We start from the raw sequence: 25,275 nt of genomic DNA, 5'->3' as shown, positions 1-25,275 counted from the left end.
AACTGTGAAGAACTTTCCTGTCATTGACACAGTTATTTCTCTCAGAAGACAGAAATAAAACAAATTGCCTTCACATTGCAGAGCTCATCACTCAAATACAAGGATCTGTGTATACTTAAAATGATCATTAAAGAAATGTTTTCCTGACAAAAAAGGGCATTGAAATTTTCAGATGAGCTATTCTGAGGTGCTGGGGGATGATTCCTTATGCATGATTCAACTTTTCTAAGTCCTAGGAGTTTGGAATGGTTCTTATTTTAGTTTTTAAAATTATACTAGTGTGCCTGCACGCAATCACATACTTCAGTACCATAAATACCAAGCAGATACAGAAAAAGCAGCACTGATCATCTGGTAGGATTCAGTGGGGAAAATGCAAAATGAAACTTACCTTTCTGCTGCCAGTACTAATATTTGCATTTCTTGCTTTTCCAGAAATCCAGTAACAAACCTGTACGTCCACACTGCAAACCCAAATGCCCTGTAGGAGACTACATGGACCACTTGGTGCTTTGACCACATGCTGAGACTTTGCACAACCAGGATGGCAAGAGCAATCTTACAGCAGCAACACACAGAAAATTCACCAAAAAATATCACAAACAGGTTTCCTGGATTAGCAACTACAGTACTGAAAAGAAATGCATTTTACTCAGAAAGAACACACAGGATTCCTGCAGGTCCTTTATTAAAAAAATAATATTAAAAAACCCCAGAAAACCTTGAGTGGAATGTAGGTAGCAACACCTTTTATAAAACTGAATTCTCCAAAGTACATATGATGCAAGAGCCCAAGCCAATCCTCTTTCATAAGGTAAATTTTGCTTACGAGATTTAAATATGCAATTGGCAGTTCTGCCTCATGAAATAAGCTTCTCTGAAGCCTGAATTGACAGCATGTGACATAAGCTTAGTTTTGTCTCCTTTATTACAGTCACTTATTTTCAGAAATTTTTAACCTGGAGGTGGTTTCTCCCCCAGCATTATACATCTGGGCATCTCCAGAATCTGAGGAAAATTAAGAACGGCAAAAAAAAGAGTAAGATAAAAATAACCTGAATTATGCATTTGTGGAAAAGTTAAGTTATGGGAAAAATAAGTAGTAGGAACATGAATAAGCAAGGTGCCTTTTTTTTTCCAAACTCGGCTTTCTCAGAAGAGTGGGAGCTTAGTCCTCCCTAAAGAAAGCTCCGTGGAGAAGGGAGATAAAACACAGTTCAGAGGATCTCACAGCTCCCATTCCAGCCTACCTCTTTTGAAATATACATTCTTCCTTATATTTATTTATGCCTACTGTTCTCAATCATCCAGTCTCTGAAATGCTTCTCCATCAAGCTTCTGGCTCTCCAGTCACCAACATTTACAGTAGGGATGATTTTCTGTGGCTTCAGCCATTGAACAAAACGCTTCATTTCCAGGTAACTGCTGTGTTCACTGTATGGAATCCCTGAAATGAAACAAATCACAGCCATCTATCAGACCACTTAGCTTCTTTCCAGAACACTTTTGCAAACACTCCAGCTAAGAAATACTTTAGCTAATATTTTTTGTTAATTAATATTGAAGATCTAAAGATTATATCTGAGGTAAAATGAAAACCCAGGTTTTCCTTCTGGCAAAATTACCTTGCTTTAAGTTACCAAGTCACTCATCAGTGCAAAGTGAATGACACTTAGCATTCGATTCAATGAATGTCAACACTAAGAAATTCAACTCAATGCACCAACAAGGACTGAGAGGAAGACCCACAGTCTCTCAAACGACTGAAGTATGGAATGAAATCTTGGCTCTGGAATCACACTTCCAGCATCAGTCAGGCCAAGATTTCACCCCCAAAGTCTCTATGTATATCAGATAAAAGCCTTTCTTTTGCAAGAGGACAGAAGCAAAATGTATGTAAAAATCTGCATTTACAATGCTCTTGACTACTCAGTGCACAGATCTCTCCTGCAGAGATCCATCTGTTCAGTTTCTCAACAAGTTATCAGAAAAAGCATTTGTTACAATAAACAGGAGGAGTTTCCAGAATAAAAATATGGAAAGCATCCACACAAAATTAATGCACTGAATCTTTACCACTCATACCATATATGGTGATCTTTCCTCTTGTCTGAGGTTTGATATCCACCAGAGAAAGGCATGAATCAGAGTAAGTCCATCCAGTAGGTTTGAAAGCCAGAACTTGATCAAAATTCTCAGAAAACTTATTCAAGTGATCTTGCAAGCCCTGTGAAAAGAACACAGTGTATACTTAATCTCATTAAATAGCTCATTACCCCAAAGGTCGGAGATTTCATGATGGACAAACTTCAGACTAAATTTTATTATCATGTTTTGATATGAAGTTCTTTATCTTAAATACCACCTTCCTTGAAATTATTAATCATAAATATTTACATTTGCAGAGCACCTTGTACCTTAGGATCTCAATTGCTTCATCTGAATAAGCACGTATGAACAGCTAAAGCTTTACAGATCAGAACTCATACAGCATAATCACATCCTCGTTACACATCTTGCTCCAAGTCATTCATTTCCTCCTCTCAGCTGGAGGTCAGCTCTCTGCAGCTGAGTGGTGATAAAAGATGGTGAAAGCCTACTTCAGTGCAAAATCATCAGGTTAATTTAAAGTGCCACTGACATCCTGACATCTGCTTATGCCCAGAAGCTCTCAGAGTTAATTAAGCAAGCTACCCAAAAAACTGCAGCAAGCCAGTGCATGAACTGAGTATCGCTCTGAGCACTAAACCATGTTTCACCCCATCTCCATACAAGATAGGAAGGAAACCACCTCTCATGTCTTCACTCCAACAAAAAATTACTTGACAAAGTTTCCAAGTTGGCTACGTTAGCCTTCCATGCTGTTTAAGCTAGGATCAGGAAAAGGATGAGAGGGAAGTATAAAGAATGTACAATCCTGTTCCTGGATGAAGTGAAGTCAGTATTATTTCAAACCAAAAACAGAAAATCAATTTTGTGTCCTGTATAAAATCTTAAAGGTGCATTCTCCATTGGAAAGTGCTATAAGATTTTAGAACTCAAAATCATGACCTGTATTTCAGCAGCAGGAAGAGGAACACAAAATAAAGATTGCCTAAAAAAAAGTGGGGAGAGGGGAATAGATAGCTGTGACTAAACACTAACCTGTCAGATACTTGAAAACTATGAAACAAAGAAGCAGAAAGCTGCCTGTGACATGGCCACACTTAATAGCACCTTCAATACAATGTCCAGCAGCAACACACAGAATCCATCAAGCTAGGTACATGAAAGAACAAAAAACAACCCTACCACAAGTTTCATTCATGAACAGGAATCGTGACTAGCTGCTATGCCTCTTAATACACTGCAAATTTTCAGTCCTCACTAAAGATGTAACTGTAGCAGTCTAATTCTTCACACTTCATTTTAGAAAGATTAACATAGCTTTAGGTAATAATTCATATATCTGCTCCCCTTGCTTTAATTAAATCTAAATACAGTACTTCAAATACAATGATTATCGTATTAACCAATGCTAATCTGCTTCCAATTTTTGCTATAAATCAAGTGTGCAACATTCATATTAAGGATGCAGTTTTAATCTCATAAAAAATGTATTAGTACATTTCAAACACAGGCACTTTTGAAAATTTCACCTCAGTGCTAGTACAAGACACTACTGAGCTAAACAACACAAAAGAGATGGACAGAACTGAAGACCACAATTCTCTGGCAATCTGGAGATCATGAAATCACATTCTGAGGATGCTGCGAGTTTACAAAAATTATCTTTCAACCTGTCAAAAAAAAAATCACTTATGCACCTGTTTTTCATAGTGGATTTAACACAATTATGGTCACTATTAATTTTTGTTTGCTTTGGTTCTAGGCAGAAGGTACCAACATTAAACTCTGGCAACTAAAGGAAAGACAGAGAGAGATTTCTGTACTTTCTTAAGTGCCTGAGGCTTTTAGGTGAATGAAGGTCTCTGCTGAATCAATACAGCACTTAAAAATGATACAAGAACAGCTAAGCTATTTGTTCAGAAATAATAAAACAGCTGACTCTAAAATGAAAAAAAACATGCCTGATATTAATCCTGAAAAGCAACCCAGAGAAAAGCAGATTTCAGATAGCCCCAAATCTGGAATTAAACAGCTGGACGATGGCAAAATATCCACAACATAGAGACTGCAAAAATACTTCTAAAATTCCTGAATATGCATGCAAAAAATTATCAATGTTATAAAAAAAAAATACAACGCTTTCCAGCAGTCTTAAGACTCAATGATTAGGAAAAAAACAAAACAAAAACAAACAAACAAACAAAAAAACAAGCACCTGAATACAGCAGAAAGCTTGTGAATAAAGAAGCACATGCAGGAGAATCTCACAACAATGAACTCTTTTCCTTTTACTTGGGGCTTACAGGAAAGCTGTGGACATCCAGATTTAGTCTTGGGAGCAGTCAGCTATGGGAAGACGGAAGCTTTCCTTGGGCACATACAGTTAGTTGTATCAAGTTACCACAAATTAGCTCCAGTTGTGGAAAGCAGACGTAGCTTATGCAGCTTTTTTTTTCCGCCCCCCCCCCCCCCAGAAACAGACCAGAGTACTGTTTCAATAATAGAAGGCAGAGGAATCATGCTACAGTTCTTAAAACTATCAAGCCTGGAGCACAGACAGGTCTGGTGTTCTTTCTATTAATAAAGAGTGTAACAGGAGCAAAAAAGGATATAAAAGAGGGTCTTCTAGGAAGTACTATAATATACCATCAGGGTTTGGGTATTTGCATTCCATTAAAAAGACAACTGATGGACCAGATCATAGATGTAATGAATTTACTAAATAAGAAATCCATCTGCTTTTGACTTAGAAAACTCCCATGAGGATTTCATGGATTTGTAGGTTTGCAGCTGAAACTACACAAGCAGGATTAGAAAGCAGGAAGAAGCAGGATTGTGTTTTTGAATAGGGCTAGGGATCAAAGAGAACAAACGAGGTAGGAGAGACCCAGAAGATGATGAAGGCATTGGATTTGTGATGCAGATCACTAAATAATTCTGGCTTTCCCAGTAATGAGACAGTAATTCAGGACAAAACATGTATAATCCAGAAGAAGGCAAAAAAATGCAACTGTAGCTGATGACATCTACATTTACAAGGTCTGTAAAAACACGATTATATCATTCATCATTCTTTAATTAGAACGAGATTACAAGGGATCAAATAATTTATTCTTGAAAGTTCTGTCCTTTCCAGTGTCATGTTCACTGATTCTGCTGGAGCAGAAATAACATAAATGGCCATACAAAATAATCTTCAAGCATTTAACATTTTCCACATTCTACTGATACCACATTCCACAGGGGCATTCATCCAGCCACTGGCTGCATCCGATGTTTACCATTCTGGATGTCTCCTTAGTCTGCCTAACCCACATGGACACAAAATCACTAATGCTAGCATGAGATCACATTTCAGAAACTTCACACATGAAGCCAAAACCCCAGTACGGAGAGCCATGGCTGTTAAACTAGGAGTCTTGTCCACTAGATCACCGTGCCTTGAATTTTTTCTGGCCCTTTCCAGGGTTCAATCATTGCTTCTGTCATGCTGTAAATTTGTCTAGAAACTCTTATTATAAACTCATAGGATGGCTAAGGTTGGAAGAGACCTTAAAGATCATCAGGTTCCAACCTCCCTGCTATGAGCAGGGACACCTCACACTAGACCAGGCTGCACAAGCCTCATCCAGCCTGGCCTTGAACATCTCCAGGGACAGGGCTTCCACAACCTCCCTAGGCAACCTATTCCAGCACCTTCCTACCCTCATGGTGAAGAATTTCTTCTGATATCTAACCTAAATCTACCCTCTTTCAGTTTAAAACCATGACCCCTTCTCCTATCTCTACCCTCTCTGGTAAAAAGCCCCTCCCCAGCTTTCCTGTAGCCCCTTCAGGTACTGGAAGGCCGCTAGGTCTTCCCAGAGCCTTTTCTTTTCCAGGCTGAACAGCCCCAGCTCTCTCAGCCTGTCTTCATATCACTGCTGCTCCAGCCCTTTGATTATTTTCATGGCCCTTCTCTGGACCCTCTCCAACAGCTTAATGTCCTTCCTGTGCTTGGGGGCTCCAGAGCCGTACACAGAACTCCAGGTGTGGCCTCACCAGAGCAGAGTAGAGGGGTAAAATCACCTCCCTGGCCCTGCTGGCCACGTTTCTTTTCATGCAGCCCAGGACACAATTGTCCCTCCAGACCCCAGTGCAAACCAGCGGCTCATGTCCAGCTTCTCATCTACTCCCAGCCCCAAGTCCTTGTCTCCTCAGGACTGCTCTCCAGCCATTCTCCCCCCAGCCTGTATTTGTGCCTGGGATTGTGCTGACCCAGGTGCAGGACCTTGCACTTGGCCTTGTTGAACTTCATGAGGGTGGCACTGGCCCACCTCGGAGTGAGGTTCTCACATGATATCACTGCTCTCAGAGAAGTGAAGCTATTGAGACATCCTTGTGGTATAATCACACCCTCTGCCTGACAGTCCAACTACGTGAGTACAACATGAATGAGAGAAACACGTAACAACCCAAAAATCTGCAGAATAAACTGACCTATATTACTGTTTAGAGAACAAAACACCTTAAAAATAAATGCATACACATTTCCATTACACACTTTCTGCTCCACCATGGAAAAGATTATAGAACAACATTAAAACATTAAGATACCATCTACATTGTACAGCCTCTTTTTCTCCTTTTTAGGTCAACCCTGACCTTGGCTGGTCCTCCAGCTAAATAACATCTTGCTCTGAAGGATTTGCTTGAGATGGCACAGCAGGCCTGAAGCAAAGCAGGAGAATGAATCCAAGTCCATAAGGCTTAAGCAACCACTGCTTTTCTCTTTCTTCGAGGTTACCTTTCATCTAGAGCCTGCTGCTCTGCCTTAATGCCATTCTGTATTTCATAGTCTACTTAGAGAAACTTTCTTTCCCCTAGAAATTAGTTACGTTTCCTAACTAAGAAATACCCACAAAAACTCTCAACAACAAAAACCCACTGCCTCAAATCTCAACTGAAATGTGCATTTGTAGTAAACTTAAATGAAACAATGCCTCAAAATTAACTGTTTTACTTGCTTTTGCTACAAATATTAGAGAAGATTGCCTGGAAAAACTAAAGCATGTGTATATATGAGGTGTTCCTCAACTCACTCAATGTGTGTATTTGTGTATGTGTGAGTTTTCATTGCTCTGCAAGTATCCTTATGTCCATGTAAATCTTCAACACAGAAGGAAAGAATAATCCTTTAAAAGATGAAAATATGATGATACAGAGGAACATGGAGACCTTATTCCCTTTTTATCAAACACCAGGCTGGAAGTTGGCCATGAGTTGAGGCTGCCTCAAAACAGAAAGACTGACAGGCAGAAAACCCTTTGCCTTTCCCTACATCAGACCAGGTAAAAGGCTGAAAGCAGGGACTCCATGTCACAATGTATTAGAGGCTAACAGGATAGATTCTGCAGTCGTTACGTAACCTACTTCAAAAAAGCCCACCAAACAAACCTTTGAACAAACCTCATATTATCTTGTACAAGCAGCACATTGAAGTGAAATTACACTTTCTGTCCATCATGTCTGGAGACATATATTAGTGTTTAATTGCATTTCATTTCCAATGCATTGCTACGTGTCAAAACTTTGCTAAATAAATATGAACTGACAAGAGGTGAAAAAGCACCAAACACGAGACCAGTTGGGAGGAGCTGACAGTAAAATAAGCCAGCAGGCTAATCAACAGAGTGTATTTTCTGAACTTACCTTGAAATTAATTTGCATCATGGGAAGAACATGAAGCAAAGTACCATCCCAGTCCATACTGATAAGGGAATTAACAGCTGCTGACTCCAAGCACTGCAGTGTCTTGTACTTATCACGAGACATACTTGCTTTTGAGCCCAGCACTTCAGCTATAGCTGTAGAATTAATTGGGAAGAAATCAGAAAAATAAAATTGTAAGAGTTGATTTTTTGCTTGCATTGGAGATACTCCTAATTATTGCAACGGATCATTTTTACTAATGAAAAAAAGCCATATTCAACAGGATACAGTGTTTTATATTTTAAAATTAAGAAGAGAAACCTGTAATGGCTGTAAAAAAACTCTGGCTCCTAAGTTTTAGCACCAGAATTGTGTATGAAAATTGGAAAGAGACAGAGAAGTACATCGGTAAGTTTTAAGTCATATTTCTTTGGTAGAATGTTACAGGGGTGAACTGGTATTTATGTTCCAAGAAGCCAGAAACATGTGTAGTTTTTGGAATGAGCAACAAAAAGCCCACATTAAAGACAGATATTAAATTTCAGTGAAAGTAAATCTTGCACTGATGACTTTAAATACACTCAAAAGCACAAATGGTACATGGCTGTTCCTAGTACTGTAACTAAGTGAAGCATAGCAGACAAGATTTCCATTGAGCCAGAGATGATGTGTTTTAGTTTGGGGAATGATTTATGAAAATTTATTTCATTAGAGCTTATTACTATAAGTATTTGGGAAAACTGTTAGCAAAACAGATGTTTACAAAGAACTGCATCCCTTTGGTGTTTCTTGACAGTATGAGATTATTAACACAAAAAAATGTCAAAAAGACCTTGTTTATGAGGGTGTTTTTAATTGTCATTAGTCATTTTCTGACCACAATCAAATAGGTTAATTCATTTAATAGCCAAATTGGCCTTCTGTATATTCAGGGAGTTTGTAAACATGGCAGAAAAATCTTTATTTCAGAAAGTTAAAACTTTATTAGAAAACTAGCAGCAGGATCACTAATTATACTTAATTTCTGTACACTGTGTTTGACCACCATGACAAAGCAATCTTCTACAACAACAACAAAAAAAAGTCTTCTAACACCAACTTAGATATTTATTTAGCTATTTGATCCAGTACACTTCTTTTACATACCTAAAAAAACTTTCTCTTTTCCAATGGAATAGGTGCCACAGACAACTAGAGTACGTGGGTTTAAAGTCACTGTCTCAAAGGCAGTATTGACAGCAAACTGGATAACCTCTTGTTGAGGAGGAAAAGTGTATTCAGGACTACAGTACCTGGGGTGGGGAAACAGGACAAAGCACTTTGTTACACAAAATAGAAGAATTTGAATTTACCAAGATAACCCTTCAAACTGCATGCATACAATAATAAAGTAATGAAAAATATGTTATCCTTCTGTGTAATTTCAGTCTACTTGAAATCTACTTATTAGAAGCCACTGAGGTGCCCAGATGAAATTGCTGTGATAAAATGTACACTGAGTCTATCAGTCTTTGCTCTGCAACTAGTCACTTGTCTGACGCTAACACTCAATTCTATAGTTTTTTCCCTATAAATACCAACTACTCTTTCAAGCCAGATATTTGTATTATGTACTAATTACATCCTTATGTCTATTTTTTGTCATGCATACAAACCATAACATAAGGCACTATTCATTTGCAGAAACATATGGAGCAGAAATAAAAGACTGCAGCTGGGCATTAGTCATCACACATAGAAAAACAATTTTATATACATGAGTCATAGAAAGGTCTAATGAAAACTTGGACAACTGACTTAACCATTTGGCATTCTTTCACTCTCTGAATTCCCCCACAACCCTTTTCATAACAGAGCTGAATCCATATCAAGACCAGTGTTTCATGAAGTTCTTGTTTTAGAGCTGAATATAATGTATGAATTTTGACACCCAGAATTTAGTATCATTTTTTTAAATAATAAGGCCATCTCAGCAAATACTCCAGCATCTTTTCCACCACCCACTTTTATTCCCTCTCATGTCACATCGTAACAGACAAAGAGTAAGACATACATGGACTTTCAATAAACACCTGATTTTATATTACATTAAGTAGAGCTAACAAGTGTTAAAACAGTAATTTTGTTACACTCATTTGGTTCGTATCCAGTCTTGCTTAACTGAAAAGAGGGTTATATAAAAAAAACAATTAAACACAGCTTACGTGGTATCAAGGTAAAGGGTGTGGACTTGCTGACCAACCAAAGCAGGGTAGCGCTCCATTGAAGGATCTGCCCTGAAATCTCCTGTGTGTAGAATAACAGTTCCACTCGGTAGGCGGAAAAGGATCATTGTTGCACCCGGACAACTGAGACAAACAAACATAAAACAAAAGCCCCATACAAATTGTGTTGTCTTACAAGATACACAAACTGCCTTACAAGATACACCACCCTTCAGGAGCAGGAAGGTGTGCAGAACAGCTTTTTAAATCACATCTACTATGAGGCCAAATTTAGCTGGAAATTCCGCATTTCCAAAGGAATTCTAAAGCTAGCCTTATGGCCACAGACAATCTAGACTTCAGTTCTCAGCTGAGATGGAGAGAAGAAAAAAAAACCACAGCAACAGTAATCAAGCATTAATTGCCTTTTGGGATGATCTGTCCTCTTTTAGGTACGACAAAAGTGCTGCCCCAGTTGCAATCTCTGAGGTTCTATTACTTGATTGAAAGGGGAAACAGCACACCAAAGAGAAGCAGCATTCTTATTCAGGAGGAACAGAATTTAATTACTGCAGATGCGTTTTCATTCCTGCAGGACTTACTCAAGCACTTCCTTTTAAATTTTATTTGCAGATTTTAAATATTATCCTCCATCCAGAATTCCCTGCTTATAAATACATTTCTCTCATTGGCCACAGCGAATCCATTGCACTTCCTGCAATTCCTCGCCAAAGCTGTTTGAAGGACAGTGCTTGGGCTGAAAAACCAGAGTGGGACTATTTTGGACATGAATCATCTGTACAGGGTAAATAAAATCTAAAAAAAAAAAAAAGAAAAAAAAAAAGGGAAAAACTGGCATGAATCAAAGGTACAATGACAGAATTGTTGAAGCCTCCAAAAAGTTGAACTTTCTACCTCAGTTTTATGTGACTTTTCAATTGAAGCAGGGGATCAGAGAGACAAACAGGAAAAATCAGAAGTGTCCAAATTACATAAGCAACAAGGCTTCTTTCATTCCCAGAAAGGGTTCTCAAAGGACTTAATGGAATCTTATCTCTCCAACTATAAACAAATCCTAAGATAAGTAATACTCAAACCAGCTGTGACACAGTGCTGCATTTCAGTATATACTTCACGGAAAGGATTTCTCTAGCCCACAGCCAAATAAGGTACCAAGAGGCAGAACAGCAAGAGCACAGGGCTGGAAGTCAGGTGCTACTGGGTCCCACACCCAGCATTACCTCACAGTGCCAGTGTTAAGTTGCACAAAACTCTCACCCTTTAGCACCAGACCCAGTAGAAGTCTTGTTGCACATTTCAACAGGCTTTTCTTTAAAGTTCAGTTTTCAAAATGTTGGTTAGGTTTTGTCTTTCCCAGGATCCAAAGTTCTTTGGCTTAGAAGATTTCACTCTTTAGTTGAAGACACAGAAACCTAACACATCTGATAATCAAATCTAGACACCAAAAACTAAAGTGTCCATATCGTAAGAAAAATTATTCACCTCCTCAACAAGCTTTAAAATTATGGAGCTATGCGTGGTTAACGACTTACTCGTTACAACAACAAAAAATTAAGCTAAAACCGTTAAAAAAGCGTAAGCTTAATTTCAAAAGTTAACTACTTGAAGTTTAGGCTCCTACCTGCCTAATTCACTTCTGCAGAGAAAATGCATGTTACTAAGCCAACTCAGGAATGTGAAGTATTTTCACTTTATTTTTTTCAGATCCACTGAAACCCAAAAATCATGAAAACATAAAGCGTATCTCTAAAGCCACTTATCTTTAACAACCTATACACTTTCCATAACAAATGAAGTGATACATACTGATTGGCATCAAGCAACAACACCTTGATCCCATCCACTACACATTCTGTGTCCATTGGCAGCACATGGATGTACTGTTCTTGGACTCGAAGTTTGCTCTTCACCAGGTTGCCAGTTATCTGTAACAGCAAAAGGATTTAAGATGGAATAGAAAAAAGTATCTAGAAAAAGCCCTTGTTTATTGTAGAATTAGACATTCTGGCTTAGAGGGAAACTATGAGATTCTGGGTATAATCAAGTCTTTCAGTAGCATTTCACCTCTTAAAAAGCAAACTTCTAAAAGCCTGTCACCAGAGAGGAGGCAAACAAGGGGGAATAACATCTGTTACAGATTGCCAAGTCAAGAAGAAGAGGTGGGCAAACCCTTTTTTAAACAACTGAAGAAATTTCCAAAGTCACAGGCCTTGAATCTTATTACGGGGGACTGCAGTCACCTCAGCACCTACTGGAAGGGCAACACAGGACATGAGCATGCCAGGAGACTTCCAGAGTAAATCAGAAACAGATTTTTGATGCAGGTTCCGGATGGGTTGATTAGGTGACGTGCCTTACCATGTTATCAGTAAAGAAGTGTTGGCTGGACATACGATAGCTGATGGCAGTCTTGGCCATCAGCAACCTGAAGCACAGGACACTTGGGACCAGGATAAAACAGCTCCATTTACTGAATGTGGAGAAGAGATGGCTTAAGTGGAATTTAATTTCAGACTTCCATCACTTGACTAGAGTTATAGACAAGATGGAGCCAGATTCTTCTCCGTGATGCACACAAAAAGGACAAGCTACTGTCTCAGGTTGCAAAAAAGGGAAATTTCAATTGTGTAGTAGGAAGAAATTTCAGAGTGGGTAAGCACTGCAACAGGTGTGAGGAGATACAATGGAATCTGTCCTATTTTCAAAATCTGACCAACAGTGGCTCTCAGCAGTCTAATCTAACTTTGAAGTTAGACCCACACTGTGCAGGAGATGAGATTGAAAGACTGACCTCTAGAGAACCTCAAAAACCTGTTGTGTTTTTTTTTTTCCTGGTATCTAGACTGGGAAGTTTCAGTACCAGGGCAAGAATTTCTTATCAAGCAAACCCAAATTCCCCTATACATACTCAACTGTGCCAACTGACCCAACACAGTGGAATCTCTGATGTTCTATTTACTTTCATATAAAAATGATTATAGTTGCATACAGATTAGAAAATTTCTACTCATCATGGAAAACCATACCTTATTACAGTAGATTGGAAATATGAAGTTTTTTGTTAGCCCACAATAGTGATCAGAGTGAAAATGAGTAAGGAAATACGCTGTGCAGCCTTCAATTTCTCCATACTGGAAGGCATCAACTGTAAAACCAGTTCCTACAGCAAAATGGGAAGAGAAGCCAGTTAGCAAACATGCATAGTTCAGAATGAGTTTCTAATAAGATGTTCCTTTTCTTCTTTTTTCTTTCTTCCAAATGAAAAGGTAATACAGTTACACCTCATACAGTTGAAGGAACCATGTGAAGATAAAGATGAGTATGGTTTGTGTAGGAGTCAACAGTTCAAAAATTATTTTTGCTTATTAAAATAAAAATATAACGGTGTTCACACACAAATACTTTCACAGGCCTCCCAAATATCTATTGTTGAGATGCCATCCTACACAGATGGCAACTACTTAAGCAAATAAAACACATTTATCTGCATTGACCTGATATTTTTGAAAGCTCACATAGATCAAAATGTAATACCAACTTCTTAACACAGAATAAAACAGGTAATTACATCTTAACAAAAGGCCTTTTGCAATCAAACTGCAATTTTTCAATTATTCTATGTTTAATATTCCTTTTAAAACATGCTACCATGAATTATTAAGCAAGCAATCTGGGGTCTTTGACTAACTACTTCTGCTAAATGAATCATGTCTGATTTGCCATTGTGTACTGTCAGTGAGGTGCTGTTTGTATAAAGATATTGCATGAAGACAGCTGAGCAGAAGATAGCACTTTTCTCTGCAAATGTATTGTTTTTTCTTAAATGCAAACATACTGACAAATGGCCCCTTCACATGTGTTATGCTTTCTAAAAACCACTGCATAAAAATTAATCTGGTGGCACTAAAGTATTTTTCATTTATGTTATGCAAATTTCCCAGATCTTCTAGGAGATGTACTTACTTGAGGCTAGAATTTAAAGTATTTGCAACTCAAAAAAAACCCTATAGCAGTGTGCTAATTAAAAATCACAAGCCAAAAATCTCCAAGTGTTTGAGAAGTACTAGACTTGAAATTTCAGGGTGGCTGAATTATACCAGGCCACAGGGATAAATATGTATCATTAGCAACACAGAAAATACAGTCAAATAATACTGCAAATGTAGCAACAGAATTAAGAACAAAGATAATACAAAGAATTTAAAAAAAAATAATCTAAAAATGCATCATAGGCATAGGAGTCTGTTCTTCAAATTTATGATACACGGAAAATTCTCTAAGCTCAAGGAACCCAGGATACTGGTGTAGCTCCACAAAGACTTAAAGGTCAGTCTTCAAGCAGCAGCTTGGCACTCAGGATCACTATTTTTCTACTTGGATTTCTCAAATATCTACACCTAAAACTAAGGCAGTCTTTTAGGAGTAAATAGAACTGTGAGGATCTGAAGCTTTTTAAGCCACTGATGGACCATCCTGTAATTTATGTAATTGTTTGAGGAGATTCTGATAAATTCCTGGCTGTTTTCTTCCCTAAACTCTTCTGCTTCATTTTCTTTTCTTTGTTTTCACAATTGCAATAAATCACATTCTTCATATTTCAAATGCAAAATTAAACTCAATTATTTAAACTTAAGTGAGGAAACTATTACTACTGACAACCCTATTTTCAAGAACAACTGAATCAATGTGAAATATTAAATTAAGGAATTAGGAAGGAATATTAACAAGGGGTATATTAAAAATAATTTAAGACAGTAGATAGATCTTTCAATAGTGCTTTTCTTGCTCTGTCAAAAATATTCAAAATTCAGTCATTGAAATAACATTCCTGAGATAACTATTTCACTAATTATTTTCAGCCATTGCTGACTCTGGGTCTGCAATCACCTTCTTTTGGAGACCTGCACCGACTATCAGCTTGTATGGAGGAAAGAAAATTCCTTATGAGCTGCAGTTCTGAGAAGTGAAGAATACCAAAGACTAAAATTAGGAAAAAAAAATACAACACAAATCAAAATGAGTTAACCTCTACAGAAAGCAACAGTTACCTCTCACCTGGTATTTTCTTGTAGAAGGGGCAGTGTTTTTTTCTTGTTCCTTCACCTACAGTAGAAAATTCTTTAATTTTTTTTCTCCACCTCTGTTGGCCACCAGAAGAACTTAGATCTGCAAAGGCTCCATCCTTACTTGAACTTTCTGTAACTGCTTGCACATCTTCCACGGACCCTTCAGCTTTCCTTTTTTTCTGTCTGGGCCTCTTCCCATTGGGAGTTACTGAACTTGATATCTGCTTTCCCTCACACAAACATGTCTCTCCTTTGCTTTCCTCTTTTACTTTGGGTTTTAACCCAAAGAAAACACCAATGTCCATTTGTTTGAGTACTTTGGCAGGACTGGATTTGGCATTCATACTTGCTGAAGAAGGAGATGACACTATTTTAGAGACAGGGCTGGGAAAGCACACAGCAGCTGTATCAAGACTTCCTTCTTTTTCTACAACTGACTGCAGACTCTCCTGGTAAGCTCTTTTTTCAGTTGCATTGGCAGTAATTTTATCTGTATTAGCTAAAATGTTACCTGGGTCCCTCAAAACGTTACTTTTCTGTGTCAGAAGAGACCCAGCATCTTCTCTGACTAGCAGCAATGATGTTTCAGTAAAACTCACATATGCAGAACCCAAAGCACAAGCACCAGTATCTTCTGACTCCACGTTACCTGCTTTAGCAGCAGAGGAAATAAATTCTGCCTGTTCAGCCTCCTTGCAATTAAAAGAGGATCCCCCAGCTAGTGCCTCCTGTTGATGCTGATTATCTACACATGTTGAACTACAGAACTTGCTGCTCATGTGACCCTGAGAAGCAGCTGTGTGATGATTTAGATGTTTCAATGTATTTACTTCCCCACTGTCCTTTTTTCCAATGATGCAATTTCCCACTTTGGTATGCTCATACTGAGGATTCTGCAGTAAGAAAAGTCCATCAAATGTTTTGAACACCACAGAATTAGATTCTTCATCTTCCAAGTTCCGGACTTTGAGTAATTTACTTTGTGATGTTTTTACTTTCTTCTCCTCTTCCTCAGTTTCCTCTTCACTTTCCTCAAAAGTACTCAGTGGAGAATAAGAAATGTCACAGTCACTGAAGTCAGCTTTTGACAGTAGTAGACTTGGCTGACTTGCATGTTTCTGACTACACAGATCTTCTCTTGTTTCACTTCCTTGAGAGGATGCAAAGTCATAAAATTCAAATTTACAACTATTATCTGTGGTCTGAGTAACCTGAAATGTCTGTTGAGGCTTCTGAACATCTGCAAAAGAGGAAGTACTTTCACTGGTCATATTTAGAGACTTCATTTGTGGTGAACTCTGTACCATCCATGTACAGTCATCATTTGGGACATTTTTTACATTATTAGATGGTCTATCATTCTGTGAGGTTTCCTCCACATGACTTGGGGAACATCTGGGCTTTGCAGGAGTAGAACATGTCATCTTGCTCTCTGAAGTGTTTGCTGAAGAGTTTACAAGATAATGTCCTGCCCTGCCTGCTGCAAGTAGGAAATGACTGTAACGCTTGTAGTGGGATGGAATGGCAGAAGTGCACAGCAAACCATCAGGACACTCTATGGGAAGAATTAAACAGAAAAGTAACATTAATATCTTTTCAAATATAGTTGGCATCATTATTAAAATAAAAATCATGCATGACACACAATTTAAAAGCTCTTTCTTATGAACACAGCAACTGGAGCACAGAAGGCACAAGTAATTTCCAAGCCCTCGAGACCTCCTTGCCCTGAGCTGGCTAGACATGAGCATGTTTCCAACCCAAAACCAAACAGCTGCTGCTAATACAACTCTATGCCTGAATTAATACAGACCTTTAACAACAAGAATACTTAACCCTGTTTCAGTGCTATGTTAACGTAATCATAGGGCTTCTAGTTTAGAATTGTCTCACCTGCAAGCAATGAGCTCAGAGCAGTGGCACCAGGAAAGGCAAGTAGACATGTTTGAAAACAACCCAAATCTTGGTTCTGAATCAACCTGAAATTCCATTTTTTAAAAAAGTTCATATATTTACTTATGTGAAAAAAGTATTCAGGATTCAGATGCCAGTAAAAAAATCCGTGGCTGTTCACTAGGCTTTTTTTTGTTGAGTTTGCCAGCCTAACTTTTGAGGATTTTAAGGTGAAAGCATAAATCAAGGAGAAAGATTTTTTCATCTGTTAATTAGGGGAGTAAGAGATGGAATTGAGCTGTTAACACATCTGCCTCAAGTTAAAACCACTGCCAAAAGCAGGAGTAAAGAGTTCAGATTTCACTGTTCTGAAGAAGAAACTCCAAGGAAAGTTACAAAGATATAGAAAGAAAAGTGCTCTCTGTTTTTTCAAAAGCTATCAGGTGTATTAACAACATAAGTTGGATACCTGGATTTGTTCAGACATGGTATTTACCCACATGAAATTAGCAATTGGAATGAGTCAGTTTTATTCCTCTTGTACAGAATTCAAAACAAAACTGTGTGTTCATGGCACAGGAATGTTCCTGTGTAATTCTATATAAAATTTCTAATGCTTGCTGGACCAGTAAATCAACACAACAGATTGATTTCAGCTTCAGCAACATGATATAGGATAGTAAAATTGATAGCTAAGGGAAATGAAATTTAGTATGAAAAATAGCAGCCTCTTAAATTAAGGGAGCTTTTTGCTGACATTGACTTAGTAACCAAATCAGATTCCATTATTTTAAAATGGTAAATAGGAACTTTCAATTTCTTCAATGAACTACTAAAACTGGAGATGATAAACAATCATGACACTTTATGACTACAAAGTTTTCAGATTAAATTCTGGTATGAGATGATCATGTCAGATTTCCATGTTCTTCCCAAAGAACCAAAAATCTCATACGAAAATAACACTGATGAATGATCAGTACTCATATTCCACAAATCATACCAACTACCTCCTCAGATTTTGAACTAAATATTAAAACCAAGGTTTACAGCAGCATTATGTGAGGAATCTTTACATTTTCTCTTAAGGATTTTTTTCTTACTCTATTCATACCTTTTTCAGTGGATCCTGGAGTGTCCAAACATTCAGCAACGTGCCATCGAGGTGTCTGGACCACTAGCAAGGAGAAAGGCATCTGGCAGCTCGGACAGTATCCTTCATGAGTGGGCTTTGCATTTTGTGAGCTCTGTTCTGTCAGGCTACTCAGGCTTTCCTGGAAGTGCACACTACTGTCATCTTTACAGGGATCTATGTCCTGATTTGGCCTTGATTTCTGCTCAGTTTGCTGAAGCGTATCAGTTTTTTCGGCGGCGTTTTTTTTATTTCTATTTCTCTTTCTTTTTGGCCTGCACTTCTCATCATTTACCTTCTGCACAGGTGTAGAGATGGTCTCTGAATGACGCTGATGCTTTTGCTTCCTAATGGATTTGTACTCCCAAATGTCCTCTTCCAATAAAATATCCTCAGACATGGCAACACACAAAATATTCTCCTTTCCTTTAAGCAACAGACCACAAGCCTACCTTTGCTTCCACTAAGACGTTTTCTCATCCCTCCCAACTTCATTATCTGAAGAAAAGCACCTGAACTCCATTTTAAAAGAGCAACACTGGGCGACAAACCAAACAGCAGCCTGTGATGGGGCAGAAGCATGGTGGATCCCACCCTAAAAATAATTTAATTAGTGTCTCTTTGAACATTCGGAGTTGCTCTTGTCAAACGAAACCCCCGAGCCCGTAAGACTCAGAAAGCCTGGCCGGGTGAGCCATCTCCTTCAGCTTTCCCTCTCAAGCACCCCGCCCGGCCTCGGAAGGTGGAGCCCAGCTCGCCCCTCTCCCCTGACTGCCCCCTCGAAGCAGGAAGGCTTTACAAGAAAACGACGAGAAGTTCAGCTACGCCGATCGCTGCCGGGAGTCATCGGATGGCGAAGGCCCGGGGCCGGAGCGTCCGCCGAGGGCCGGAGCCTCCCGGGGCCGGTGCCTCCCGGGGCCGGAGCCTCCCGGGGTCGGAGTGTCCGCCGAGGGCCGGAACCTCCCGGGTCGGAGTGTCCGCCGCAGGCCGGTGCCCCCTGAGGCTCCCGCCGCCACCCCGGGCCGGGCCCGCCCGCCTCTCCCCGCCGCCGGCCGCCGCAGCAGCGCATTCGCCTCCGCAGCTTCGTCACGACGGCTGTGGCTCAACTTCCCGCTTCTCTCCTAGCATCCCCCCCCGCAAAAAAAAATAATAAAAATAATCCCACCATGTAAATTATTCCTGCCTTGTTTGGAATTTGTCCCGGTATTAATCTATTCGACTTACAAATAATGATAATAGTAATAAAAGTAACTGGGCGGGAAAACAGTTTGTGTTGAATCTGCTGAGCAGGAAACACCACTGCGGGATTCTCCCCACGAATCTGCTGCTGTGACTATCAAAGTTATGTAAAAACACGGAATTCTTGAGAAGGTTCCCCGGTAAGACTGACGCAGCACTGCGTAGTTGTGCTTAGGGTTTGCTGGGGTGTTGTTTTGTTGTTTTTTTTGTGATGTTGTTTGGTTGTTTTTTTCTTTTAGTGACAGGCGGTGCCGAATGTGCGGCGGGGAAACGGCGGCCCCATCGGCAGCGGCGCGGGCGGCGTGATGGCGGCGGGGGGCCTGGCGGGGCTGCTGCCCGCCCAGACGCAGCTGGAGTACGCGCTGCTGGACGCCGACACTCCTCGGGAGAAGGAGGATTTGGTCTACCAGTACTTGATGAAGATGGACAGCCGGGAGCAGGACTTCACGGTGCCCGAGCTCGGCGGAGGTGGGCAGGGCAGGGCAGGGCAGGGCAGGGCCCGGGCGGTCCAGACCTCTGCGGCGGAGCGCGGTTCGGCGGCCTGGGCCCGCCGGGGGGCGGCTGCCGGGTCCCTGCCCGGTCCCTGCCCGGTCCGCCCCGGTGAAGGTGCCTGAGACTCGACGCTCCCCGTGTGGCGTTTTTCTTCAGGTCCCGCTGTCTGCGACCGCCGCGTAATTACGGCCCCGGTAGCTGGTTTCTTGAAAGGCTTTTCTGGCTCCAGGAAATGTCACTGAAAGCACCCGGAGCAACCGACAAGAAGAGCGGACCCCTCTAGAAATGATCCGCCTGTTTTTGGTTGCAGAAAGCTGTTATTTAAAGCCTCTCTTATAAACCTCTACTAGTTCATTCATATGCTTTTTTTTTTTTTTAAGTAAATCCTTTCCCTTCTGTACAGTATATTGATCTCTCTTCTCTGGTCATAGTGAGAACTTTACCCGCAGCTTTCTCCAGCTCCCTTGGTTTCCCTGCAGCTGCTTAGGACGATTCCTAGCTTTTTCTCCCCAGAACTGACCTGTGCTTGTCAGTTTTCATGTCTGTGACAATACAAACTCTTCTCAACATCCTTCTTCAGTGATGTGCCCATTTCCCTTTCACACATTTCATGTATTTCTATTATCTCTTTCTGAGCTAAGTGTGAAATCAAAGCTGAAGTCCTTCTCAGGGTCCTTTTAACCTTAGTGAGGCTCCCTACAGCTGTGGGAGCTCACACCTGCCTGCAAGACAGAGACCTCAGGAGGTAAACTTCAGGGTTAAAATCACGTGTATCACATAAATGAGTTCAGACTTTTAACCAGTGGAGCAAAGTGAATACTCTTTCTGACTAGATTTGGACACCTGAATTGAATTTTCACTTCTGTAATTTGTTTCATTTTATGTGTCCTCTTAAAGCTTATGTTCCCCTCTAAAAAAGAGCTCAACTAGGTACCCATATGACACTGTTAGGAGTTGAATAATGTAGATTGTGTTTTAAAATGTGTAAAAATTGTCCTGAGGATGCATGTTCTTTCTGTTAAAGGGTGTCCCTGTTTAATACATAAATTGCATAAATAAAATCTTGTGAATATTTCTTTTCATTTACCAGTTATGACGAATTGTGGAACATTAGGATGAGCTGGATAAATACAAGACTTTTGGCTTCCTTTTTTTACCTGTGTAGAAAGGGATGTTGAACTATTGTTTTTAAGTGAAATGTACCAGGAGCCTTGTGTGGTCTTGTGCAAATTAGGTCTAAGTGTCTGCATTTCCCTACCGTTCCCCTAACTGAGGATCTCCATTCTTTGTATTCCAGATCTACAGTGGTTGAACACTGAAGGTCCTATTTCTCTTCACAAAGACCTTAATGGAAAAGTTGTGGTGTTGGATTTCTTTACTTACTGCTGCATCAATTGCTTGCACCTGCTGCCTGATCTCCACGCGTTGGAGCACCAGTACTCTGATAAAGGTAAAAGTGCTTTGGCTTGCTTAGAATAGAATTTCCTGGCAGGGTTGCAGGCAGAGTAGCTGAGTCACTTTGTTGCTGGTTACTAAACAGCTGGCAACATTTCAAGGGTGCCTAAAAATGTCTTCTAATCTTTTGAGTAGCCTGAAAAAGGTGACTGTGTATACTCCCATCGCATTCTTAAACGGGGTTAAATAAGGTATCTGTTGTGTCTGTAGAAACAGGACCTGTGCATAAAGCCCAAATCTGATAAACAAAGGTTGGTAGAATGAATATAGCTAAGATTACTTTTTTTTTCTATTCTAACAGGAATAACAAAATATGTAAGCTTGGAATTTTTTTGGTATTGGCATCACATTATGTGCCATTAGTAGTCCTGTATTCTGTAGAGGGTATTAAGCACTTTAAATTCCCACCTGACATGAGTCTCACTCTGAGTGAATAAAAATGGAGGGTAATTACTATTTAGAATGCAGTCTCTTGTCAGCATGATGACTTGTCAGAGATAAGCTGTGGTCTTACACAGAATGTATTAGCTACTCACTTATCTTGGATATTTTAATAGACTGAACACTGTGCTGAAGACCGGTGTTAATTTCAGCCCTAAAAATTTTGTATTAAGTATAATATATGTTTATATATATATATATATGTAGTAAGTATCATAATGTTTAAGTCTCTGATTCTCCATCAGTATTTTTGATTTAATTTTGACAGCATTTGTTTTCATGTGTTACCTTCTTTCACTAGAAAAAGAAATTACAATGTCTTTGAAATTTCAAGTTCACTTAATATATTGTAGGTTTATGTAGTACTTTACAGAAGACTCAAACTAATTTTTCTACCTTAGAAACGTTAGCTGTTTGCTTTGGAGAAATTTGAGATCTGGTATAATGTTTTAGATACAAGGAATTTTGTCTAATAAGGGAAAAAAAGTCATAGCATAAATTGACTGTTTTGAATATTAGGCATGCTGGGAAGAAGGTCTAGATTAAGCTTTTAGAAGATTACGTTGACCATATAATGAATAGTATCTTTAAGTGATAAATATTTTGTAGTATAGTGTAATTGTATTCATACAGCTGTCATATCCTTAAGGTGTATTTAAGACCAAGCTGTTAAATGAGTTCATAACAAAATATTCATTTTAACAACCTCTTCCCACAAGCTTTCTCTTCTGATTTACTTGAGCACTTTTATACTGGTGTAGTAGAGGATGCACTCTGGACAGAACTGGAGGTCCACTTGGAGACACATTTGTTTTGTTTGACTTGTTCTAAACTTCCTGTCGTAGGAATTACTACTTGAGGAAAGTACTTTGCTGATGGGCGATAAGTTCTTTTTGCATTTGAACTATCCTAATAAGTTATTTTTGGATTTGAGCTGTCCTGTTCCTAAAGTAACTGGAGTGAGAAGGCAGGGTACTTGGGATTAAAGTGGAAAAACAAGTGGAGGTAAAAGGAAAGAAGAGCAGGTGTGTGGAACATTAATCTTCAATTTAATCCATTAGGAAACAGGATAGCAGCTGGATTCAGGAAGAGATTAAGATGCTTGATGATTCAAAGAAAAAGAAATACGCTGCTTTCTTTTTTTTCTTTTTCAGTATAGATCTTCCTTTTGTTTTTTCCTGTTCTTTTTTCATTGTTGGCCTTTTCAGAATTATTTAATCTTTCTTTGCTGTGCACATTTTATCATTACAGTAGATTGTATAAATGTATCGAAGCAATAACGGTTGTGGTTTTTTAAGCCATGGAAAAAAACTTCAGTAGATGGCTTTACAGCAATGGCTTCATCAATGGCAAACCTGATTTACCAATCTTAGGAGAAACGAGAGGGGAGAGTTGACTTAAGAAATTTGAGAAAGACAAAAGTTGGAACACTAAAGTAGAAAGGATGTTGTACATATCCAAAAATGCTTTAAGAATGTCTAGATACATTAATGCCGATGTCTTGGTGTTTGGCCTTATTCTGGAATTTCATTCTATTTTCACCTGCTCTTTTCCTTACTGGAAGTTGTTTCTCCCTTCAGGGGCTGGGAGACAGGTTCAGTTTTAGGTTAGTTCTGAAATCTATCATCTCACGATTGCAAAAAAACCCAAAAAACAAGCCAGGTATGTTGCAAAAGATGGGCAAGATGATTTCTTTAGACAGCAGCAACACAGATTAAGTATGTAATGAGAGTGCAGCTTCACACATTTATTTACACATTTCATAAATATATTTACCATGCTGTAGAAGTGGCAGAAGGTGCTGGCCTTGCAGACATTATTAGTCAGAATTAAACCAAATATCTTACTTTGACAAAGCATCGATCTCATAATGCACCTGGATCTTTAATCTGTTGTTTGCCTGTATTTTTCTGCCTAACGAAGAACAAACCTCAATATTGATTTAACTTACAGAAATATTTTTAATTGTATATTGTGTAAATACATTTTTGATACTCTACACTATTTTACTGTGGTTCAAATGCCCTCTTACATGGAGTATGTTGAAACTTCAGCAGTGTAATCATTAGACATTAGAAGTCTGAACAAAAGAAGTTGTAGTTTTAGGGTGATCCCAAACCATTATCTTTCTATCTATCTGTCTATCTATATCTCATTGTACACAGGTGCATAGTTCCTTTGTCTGGAACTTGGGGAGATCTGTTTCAAAATGAAGACTGCTTTCCATAGGATTAAATGTCACCTAGAATCTTTATCTGATATGTTCTTGCTGCTATCTTCAGTAGTGCTATTTCTGTTTTTCAAGTGGCGTTCAGAACGCTATTTTAAACCCCAGTGCATATTCAGTTCATGTTATCAGCAGTCCAGAAATGACTTCTGTAAGAGGGAGTACTTTTTAATATTCAGAAATAGCTTGGCATGAATCCAGTGTTATGCTCGGTTATAAACCTTCAGATGAAGTGTTTTAAATTGTTTTTATATTCTTGTATTTTAGCCTAGCATCCATCGGTTTCCACAAGAGTTTTCCTCATGAGAGGATATAACTTATTTGTGCTATTCAGCTGTTCACTGTAGAATTGTCTTGTGCTGCTGCTGATCCTATTACAGTTAAAATACCTGACCTGCAGTTTGTAATTCAGCAGTCAATGACATTACAACTTCAGCTGTCTGATACTGCCACATGTGGCACCTATGGGTGCATAACTGACCCTATCAGTTTTACTAATTTATGAATTCTGTGTCTGTGAAATTGTTATATTCAACTACATCTTTTATTGTGCAGCACTTCACCCTTTCCACGTTGAGGATGATGTTCTTCTCCGTTAACTCTGTTTTATGGCTGAGGAGAAGGGCTGAAAGAGAAAAATAGTTTTCCATTTTTCTGTAGTGGAATAAAAAGCCAACTTGAATTCAGTTAGTTTTAGAAGAAGACCAACTTGTCTGAGCTCAAATAATACAACTATTTAAGATGTGAAATAATTGCCTTTCTTACATTTCTACCACAAAACCAGAGGTGAGGGTAGAACAAAGATGTCCAGCTAACCAGATTGCATCTCTACTGCAAAGGTAGGAGAAAAACATAAAAGTAAATACTACATTCCATTCCAAACTGTGTCCTTCAAGGATCTATACTCAGTGTATTTCATAGTATAAGAATCATCAGAAATTGATTAGATGGGTTGGATAATGACTGGTCTTCCTCCATGCCCATCTGTACCAAGTCTGAGCTGTAAATTTTATTTCTGCGTTTGACTTTCAGAAAACCGGAGGAAAAAACAAGCAATCTGAGGAAGCTCATAATTGTGTGGTATTGCTTGATTTTAGGGTTACTGCTCTGCATGCAGTGTATATAAGCAGAATTATATTACTTTATGCAACACCTTCATACTAGGCTTTCAAGTGCAGTTATCCCTGCTACGGGAAAACCTAAACACTTCATTGTCTTTGTCAAACAAATATAGAAATTAAGCTAAACATTGTAAGGGGAGGGGCAAAAATCAGTAATTTAATCTTATTTTTGCTTTTTTCTTTG

At 39.0% G+C, this 25,275-nt stretch overlaps 2 protein-coding genes across 5 annotated transcripts in view; one reads left to right on the top strand and one right to left on the bottom strand.

Moving 5' to 3' along the window:
* Positions 1-671: 671 nt before the first annotated feature.
* On the bottom strand, positions 672-19,129 carry DCLRE1A (DNA cross-link repair 1A). Its single transcript, XM_051618843.1, has 9 exons — positions 18,099-19,129; positions 15,081-16,646; positions 13,052-13,185; positions 11,832-11,950; positions 10,005-10,148; positions 8,947-9,092; positions 7,801-7,955; positions 2,086-2,227; positions 672-1,447 (listed from the first exon to the last, which is right to left on the bottom strand). Exons 1-9 carry the CDS (start codon positions 18,514-18,516, stop codon positions 1,281-1,283), a joined length of 2,991 nt encoding a protein of 996 aa, XP_051474803.1. The 5' UTR covers positions 18,517-19,129; the 3' UTR covers positions 672-1,280.
* A 457-nt stretch (positions 19,130-19,586) lies between these two features.
* Positions 19,587-25,275, top strand: part of NHLRC2 (NHL repeat containing 2) — a 50,138-nt gene continuing 44,449 nt past the window's right edge. For all 4 annotated transcript variants that reach the window (XR_007889324.1, XM_051617465.1, XM_051617464.1 and 1 more), the window contains exons 1-2: positions 19,587-19,823; positions 21,145-21,297. Coding sequence is in view for 3 of the 4 variants with exons in the window: in XM_051617465.1 (XP_051473425.1) it covers positions 19,661-19,823; positions 21,145-21,297 (316 nt within the window). In the remaining variant the exon portion in view is untranslated. The remainder of the gene's footprint in view (positions 19,824-21,144; positions 21,298-25,275) is intronic.

This window comes from Apus apus, chromosome 4 (genome assembly GCF_020740795.1).
Source record: "Apus apus isolate bApuApu2 chromosome 4, bApuApu2.pri.cur, whole genome shotgun sequence".
NCBI classification, from domain to species: Eukaryota; Metazoa; Chordata; class Aves; order Apodiformes; family Apodidae; genus Apus; species Apus apus.
This window is presented reverse-complemented; position numbering and strand designations above follow the sequence as displayed.

Bases quoted from the DNA above. Each gene is read 5' to 3' on its own strand.
- DCLRE1A (XM_051618843.1), bottom strand. From the start codon at position 18,516: ATGTCTGAGGATATTTTATTGGAAGAGGACATTTGGGAGTACAAATCC. The intron at 10,149-11,831 runs GTATGTATCACT...TGTTTGTCTCAG, and splicing joins TTGTTGCTTGATGCCAATCA to TTGTCCGGGTGCAACAATGA. The intron at 9,093-10,004 runs GTAAGCTGTGTT...TCCCCACCCCAG, and splicing joins ACCCTTTACCTTGATACCAC to GTACTGTAGTCCTGAATACA.